The sequence below is a fragment of the Sinocyclocheilus anshuiensis genome, unplaced genomic scaffold, assembly GCF_001515605.1.
Source record: "Sinocyclocheilus anshuiensis isolate Anshui unplaced genomic scaffold, SAMN03320099.WGS_v1.1 scaffold103, whole genome shotgun sequence".
NCBI lineage: Eukaryota > Metazoa > Chordata > Actinopteri > Cypriniformes > Cyprinidae > Sinocyclocheilus > Sinocyclocheilus anshuiensis.
In genome coordinates, this window is record NW_015548201.1 from 737,964 (window position 1) to 745,948 (window position 7,985).

Genomic DNA, 7,985 nt, shown 5'->3' on the forward strand with positions numbered 1-7,985 from the left:
AACCCCCCCCAACACACACACACACACACACACACACACACACACACACACACACACACAATCTGTTTTGGATCTGTATTGGATTTCTATTTGTAATGGATCAAGAAAGAAACTTTAAATAATAGAATAGAAAATATAACAATATAATGTAATCCTACTGAAATATAAACAAACAAATACTTAAATACATTAAAGAATTACATAAACACTGAATTATTGTTGGTAAATACATATTTGACATAAATGACTGGAGTAAATAAAATAAAATAATAGTTATAATAATAAAAAATAACTGTGGCTGTATTCAACAAAGACATGAGTGCCTGCTGGAGGGTAATAGATCCTCTTTGAATTTATATAGAAACTCAAACACATCATAGCACATATGTGAGTCTGGCCAGGGGGGCGCGCACAGCCCACCGAGCCCGTGCGTCAGGCCTCCACGTGACGCATGACGTATAATCAGAGTCCTACTAAAGAAAATCCAACAGGGAAAACCTGCGGCTACTGCGCGACCTGACGCCCAAGTCCAGAAAGTTGTGAAGTTTACTTGATCTCCTTATAACAGCCCATCAGATCAGAAGACAGAAGGCTGCGATGTCTGCCGATCCGAAAGAGGTAAACGCACTGCTTCCCAACTTCTTTTTGGATGTACCGGCTGCAGCCGAGCTTTAAAGAAGAGTGTATCACGTTTCTAGGTTACATAGTCTCTCTAATGAGAAGTATTACAGAAGATTATAACTGGTTACGATGGCAAACTTCAGCATCAGTTTGAGCTGTGTGTATTTGATTTATGATGTAATTAAGATTGCTAAAATGTGGCTTTATGATTTAATGCGGCATGTTAATACAGTAGCCTAATTTCATTTGAATGCGTTGGTTACTTTGGGACTTTTCCTAACAGGCAATTAGTAATACATTAGTTTACATATTAATGTGGTTTTGCATCTAATCTGGATTCTCTAAAGAACTAAATATTGTCTCTGTAGGACATTGATTTTTTTTAAATGATCTTTTAGTTGTAAATCATGATTACAGAGATAAATCCAAGTTTACTGCAGATTGTATTTAGTTTCAATGATCAAAGGCCTTGACTTTTGTCGTATTTCCTCTTACTGAAGAAAATAATACAAATTATTATAGTTTATGTATAGTTTATAGGACAATACTGAGTTACATGCAGTTTGCAAAGTACAGGATTTGTTCTTGCACTCACATAACCCAATTGACAGAAATTAATTTAGACTGCTTGAACACTTAACTGTTTTATGTGTAATGTCCTTTTTCAGTTTTATCAGTTCTTAAGCACAGCATTCTAATTCACCACAGAGGATGAAATGTCAGACTTATGAATGAATGCTATTTTAAAATAATTTATTCTTATTATGTTTTTTGTTTTTTTTTATTTTTTACAAAGGACTGTATGAAATTGGAGGTAGTTCATGGAAAATTGAAATGCGCCAGAAAAGAGACCTTTGAGAAAGTACAGTGCCCTCTCAATTACAGTTTTACCGCAGGGTACGACAACAGCAGCAGTTTTGTCCTCTCAAATTGTATTCAATGACATAACCTGCTTTGGGTGGTAACGGTTTTGCCATCTAAAACATATGTTATTCGCACCGTGCGAAAAGAATGTGTAATGTATTCTCAATTGCAGTTTTACCGCAGGGCAAAACAGTGCTGCTGCACTCTCAAGTTGCTGTCATATACCCAACCGTGGGTGCAACCATGAAACATATGGTATCCGCATTGAGAGGAATGTTCATTTGGCTTCCCACCCATCCAACCTGCCTTCTGATGACTTTTTCTAGTAGTTTATGGGTTTAAATGTTACATCTAGAGCCAGAGAATCTGAGGTAGTAGATGTTTTCTCTTCCTTCCTTCCTTCCCTCCCTCTCTCTCTCGGTCTCTCTTCCCCCTCTCCGTGACTCGTGGGTGTTGGGCTGAAATAGTTTGGTGTAGTTTTACATTCCTTATATAGCCTGTGGAGTAAGAGAGACGTGGAGCGAACCCGTGTCACAAAGAAGGAGGGCAGGGAGTTGAGCTTTGCCAGCAGTGAGAAAGTCAGGCTGTCTCGCAGTGCCAGATTTCCACTTGGTTTTCTGGAGGTTTGGGTGACAAGTTTGGCCCGTGGCATAAGGTATGTGTGTGGCACGCCACCCTATAACAGGTAAACTCCATGTGGGATAGGATAGCCTCTGGAGTTTGAGGACCATAAGTCACAGGGAGTGGGAAAATGTCATAATTTGGGGGTCTCTGCTCATCCTTTGGTTTCAGTTTTATGTCATGTTACTATTTGCTCTTGTACCAACCTGTAGCATAATTAACACAGTGATGCAATGGTGTGCTGGAGGTGCCAGCAGTGGATTATTTGAGTGTTTCAGGAATAAAATGGCTCATTAGTTGTTAAATTAATCTGCTGTCACCACACATAAGTGGGTCATTGAGCGTATGCTTTATGCGAACAGCCACTGAGTGCTATAAATCTATGTTGAGCTTTTAAAATGTTCTGGGTTCTCACAGATTTGCTAGAGTGTAGATAATGTGCACTTTCATTGTGTATCACTGACCAGTAATTTGCAGTTCACCACGCAATGGAAGTATATAGGTGCTTATTTCTGTCACCTACCTGATAATTAATTTAAATAAGCCGGTTCTCAAATGTCTCCACGAACACTACTGTTTAACCGTGAACAATTGGTCACGCAGGAATAAAAGTGTTTTCAAATGGTTTCAGTAATGTTAATCTTGAGCCAAATGCATTAAAACCTGAAAACTTTCTTTCAATTGTCAAATTTATCTGTATAGCGCTTTTCACAGTACACATTATTTCAAACCAGCTTTATAGAAATCTTCATGCCTAGTCACATTTAGCAGATTAGAGCTGGGCGATAATATAATTTACATTTTGTGATGATATAACCAATCAAGCAGTTGAGGTTTGCTGTAGTTCACATTGATTAATGTGAGTGTGCTGTATGTAGGCAAATAAAGTTGGATATCCAACTTTATATAGAGACCTTTGTGATAACATTGTTTAAGGAACCACAGAGATGAGTTTTGGTGTACACTTAAAAATACAAGTTCCAAAAGGGGGTTTTCGCAGTGATGCCATAGTAGAACCATTTTTGGTTCCCCAAAGAAACTTTCAGTGAAGATTTCTAAAAAGAACCATTTTTTTCTTTTGTGCATGAAAGGTTCCATGGATGTTAAAGGTTCTTCATGGAGCCACAGATGCCAAAAAAAAAAAAAACGTTTTTTTTTATTTTTTAGAATTGTCTAGTATTTCTTTCTAGTATAGCTTTATGTGAGTGTACTATATGAATGAGGGTAAATTTGAATATCCTATATATTGTTAAATATTCTACTATATAATTGTTCAATGTATCTTCCAGTCCAAAAAAGTTTGTTGGGTTTAATTCACGGACAGTCAGACGTCAACAGCATACCAGACACGGTTCACGTGTGTGGGTCTGGAATGTTTGGTTTCAGCCTTGTTAGGAGCTCTGAATCACTTATAATATTATTACTGTGATGTAATGAAACTTTAATCTTTCTTCTGTGTTTGTTTTCTCTTTAGGCCATGAATATATATAGTGTAACGCTCAACGGACCTGCTCCCTGGGGTTTTCGGCTTCAGGGAGGCAAGGACTTCAACATGCCCCTGACCGTGTCAAGAGTAAGTGACCTCCATCTTGGATGTAGTGATGGGTAATAGACCCATTGTTTTGTTTACAGCTTAAGCTGTTAGCTGCTTATAAATGATGTATTCATCTCGTTTGTTCCCTTTCAGTTTGACAAATGATGAACAAGGCGTTTTGCAGACTTAATTTAGATAACATGAACCCATCACTCACTCAAGGTGTTTTCATCCAATTTCATTCAATTCTGTGTCAGGTTACAGTCCCGCCTCTGCACGCAGAAAGCCATCAAACACACCTCATAAGGAAATGCAATAGAGTTAATGAGAAAAGTGTGCTCAGTGCTTCATGAGGTCTATTTCAAAACTTGCATTCCTTCAGAAACATGTCACCGCTTGATATCAACCCCATAAGAAAAGGGCTGCTTCAGAACTCCATTCAGATGTCTCCTCACAAGGATATGTTATGCTTTGTTTAGTTTCCAGCATGCGTTGTTCTCTCTTTAAGGTCATTGAATCCTGTCTTAATAGCACCTCCAATGGAGCATATTGAACAGATCAGGTCCAGATGCAGAAGTTCCATTCCTTGTATGAGCAGTGTTGTTTGTAGTATAGACACAAGCTCTGGTAGCTAGTGCTGTTGTGGACCTGAAAGGTCATTTTGTATGTATATGAATACAATGAGGCCTTGGTTTGGATAAAAATGCTGCCTGTACATTTCTCCAACAAAGAATCATTCTACAGTAGTTAAGCAGTGAGTTACATCATTGTACAAGAAGCACACCTCCGCACAAGTTTGAGAAAATTATTTGAAAACAGTCAGTTTCGCTCATTTATGCTAGTGTGGCAGAAATTGCATACTTCACCTTTAACAAGTCTTGTGTCTTCATGTATGGACATGTATATGGCCCAATGACATGTTTAATTTTATTACAAATGGCATTGAAGTTGAAAAATGTCCTGAAAGCTTTGCCATTTGGTAATAGATGTCTCATTTACTGTTTTTAAATTCTTTTATGTGAATATCAGCTTCTAAATATCAAGGAAACAATATCAGCTAGATTTTCTATGGTTTTAGCTCTGCTAGACTTTACAACATTTTCACCATTTCCCTTGCTTTGTCTGACTTGGTAGTATAACGTGCAGCCATGCACATCTGTTTAGCTGACTTGCACTAACACTCCCTTAAATGTCTGCTTCAGTCAAAATGGTGACTTCATCCGTCAGTGTGAGAGCTGGTCGTAAAGCTGCCTGCTACTGCCAGATGTTATGCAATAGCAGGAGCGTGTCTGTGCGTGTCATTCCTAACCTGATTTATCTTCTCATAAAGCGCAGTGCAGGATCTTGTGTTTATGAAGAATGATTTCATTACAGGATTGAGCAGATACCAGCATCTCCTCACGCTAGAGCTAACATGGCAAAAATGATGCCTATCATTTTAAAAATGAAGGCTATCTTCTGATTTTTGAGTAAAACTGCAGGAACCACTTCAGCGTTACTTCAAAGAAATGGAAAATTGCTAAAAGTAGAGAGAAGTCCATTCTGATGGATCATTTATTCACTTTATAGTTCAGTGGCTCTCTATGTAAGGCCTCAAAATGACTATCTCTATTGTAATGCACCAAACTGGCATGTTATGACCATTTACTACCTTAATATTAATCACATGACCTACACTGAAACGTGCCGTAGGTTTGGTACAACACAGTAAAATAAACACTTCATTCCTCAGTCGCCCTCACCTCTTGACAGACGTGAAAATTATTTAATAATTTTCAAAGGAATGTTACAGCCAGACAGCTTCCTGTGTTCAGGTTGACATCAGCGAGTCATTAGCGTGACAGGAGGTGAATCATTAGCTGTGTTTGTTCTGTCGTTTGAGATTATACTATGCTGTTGAAGGTGATTTGTTAGTCTGATATGAAGGGCGGTGGTTCATTCATCTTGACGGAAGTCTACGCCCTCTTACAGTGCTGAACTGTCAAGTTATGCAGTGTTGAATCACGCTGGGTCTAAACAGGTCATAAGGTAATGAAGATATGCTCTGTCCACAGGTTCTAAAGTGGAGTAATTTGAAGACGGGTGGTCTGTTTCCCCCCTTCTCCTCAGTGGGAGAACAAAGATGTTAAAGAGTGAGGTTTTATGGGCTTAGGCGCATAAGGCCGCCATTCAAACAGGAGAGGGATGAATTGGAACCGTGGTTTATTTATAGAGACTGCTTGAACATTTGATGTTAAACATAATAATTGGTGGTGCTTGCTAAGGATTTGAACAAACCACTAATCTTGTGTTTTAAACTTTGTCATGTAACACATCCTGCATTGATTGTGCTATACAGGCATGAAAAATAGTAATTGAGGTGAGGAGAGATTGCTATTATTTTCAAAGCAATTTGATTTATTTGTTTTTGTCTAAACATGCACTGTCATCCTGTATGGGTAGGGGGTAAATCACCCAAAAATAAAAATTCTATATTCATTTACTTACCCTCATGTAAGTATTTCTCCATTGAAAGTCCAGGTAACCAGAGCATTGTAAAACAAAGGCGTTGTAAAACAAATCCATATGAATCAAGAGGTTTAATCCAAGTCTTGTGAAGAGATACGATTGCTTTATATGATCAACAAATATAATTTAGGCTTGTACCGCTCTATTCATATGGATTTTTGGATCTTTTAGGTTTTGGTTACCTGGACTTTAAATGGAGGAACATAAACTTCTCAGATTACATTTAAAAATATCTAAATGTGTGTTTTGAAGATTAACCAGTGTTATTAGTACAACATTTGAAACAACATGAAGGTGAGTAAATGATTACAAGAATTTTCATTTTTGGGTGAACGGTGCCTTTAAATGAGGGACCGAGCTATATTTAGTGCATGTCTTTGGTTTGGCCTCTTTTGACTTGGGCCATTAAGTAACCACCTAGTAACACCCTAGAAACCACATAATGCTCAAAAAACCCACCCTAGTCTCGTATTTCTAATACAGTCTCGCAGCATTAGCGATTGAGTTTTTCCCATGTCAAAAGTAGGGATTCAGTTCATCAGCTAATGGTATTTGGAAGCTGGTTTGGCCTTAATATTTCTCAGAGCATTTTCCTTTATTCCTACTTTCCTCCACCTCCTCCTCCTCCTGTTCACTTTCCATTGCACACATCGGCACATTTCTTCAGCATTCCTGGGATTTTAACGCTGCTTTCCTATTCCTGGCAACAGAGCAGCCCTTTGTCTACTTTTGCATCCACTATCCATTAATGTCTCAAATCATTCCCAAAACCAGATGCATTGGTTCTTGAACCTCAAAGGAAGACTTTCATGGTGAAAGCAACCTGAAACCTACAGATGACGCGCACAGAGAAGGATGGATCTTTGTGTACTAGCTATGAAATCCATAATCATTCCAGTGTACAAATGTTATGATTTGTATTTGCTTCAGTGGATGTCCATCTGGTTTGCATTAGCAGGCAACATGCCATTCAGCTGAAATTAAACACAACTGCAATTAGAAAATTATATATGATGTAATCTTTAGAAGTTTAGAGCACAGTTTGAGTTTTTCTTTTGTGATTTGTTCCCTGGGGTTCCGGCACTGTGACGTTAAGCTGAACTGAAGCTGGTCTGCTCGCTTGAAAACATTTATTACTTTGTGCATAATACTCTGGAGGTTAGAGACCCCATAAAATTAAAGTTAGAGTTTTGTGGCTTTTAGTCAATGTCTTCTAGCTTTGAGGTCATCTACATGCTAGTGTGCTTTTAAAAGCTGACTTAATCCAATTTATTGAAGATATAAGAGTATAAAGTCTTTTTCTTGAAGGAAAACAGACCTTAAATGCTGATGACTTGGTTTAGAAAGAAGTCTTTTATGATCAATGCTGCATGTATTTGATCAAAAATCCAAACAAACAAATAAATAGATGCAAAAACAAAAAACAGTAATATTGTGAAATATTATTACAATTTAAATTAACAGTTTTTTAATTTAATATTTTCAAATGTAATTTTTTTTCCTGTGATGGCAAAGCTGAAGACTCCAGTCTTCGGTGTTACATGATCCTATTATATTTTATGCTCAAGAAACATTCCTTATCGATGCTGAAAATGGTTATACTACTTAATATTTTTGTGGAAACGACCTTTTTTAAGATTCTTGATGAATAAAAAGTTAATAAGAACAGCTTTTGTTTGAAATAGAAATCTTCTGTAACACTGTAAATATCTTTACTGTCACTTTTGATCAATTTAATTTATCCTTGCTAAAAAGTATAAAACGTGTATATATATATATATATATATATATATATATATATTAGGGCTCATCACACCTAAATGCACATTAAACCACA

General features: G+C 37.3%; 1 protein-coding gene across 1 annotated transcript in view; it reads left to right on the top strand.

Annotated features, from left to right (window-relative positions):
* The first annotated feature begins 481 nt into the window (after positions 1 to 481).
* Positions 482 to 7,985, top strand: part of LOC107653336 (PDZ and LIM domain protein 7-like) — a 32,745-nt gene continuing 25,241 nt past the window's right edge. The window contains exons 1-2 of the mRNA XM_016440026.1: positions 482 to 618; positions 3,581 to 3,679. Coding sequence (XP_016295512.1) covers positions 598 to 618; positions 3,581 to 3,679 — 120 coding nt within the window. The 5' untranslated portion in view covers positions 482 to 597. The remainder of the gene's footprint in view (positions 619 to 3,580; positions 3,680 to 7,985) is intronic.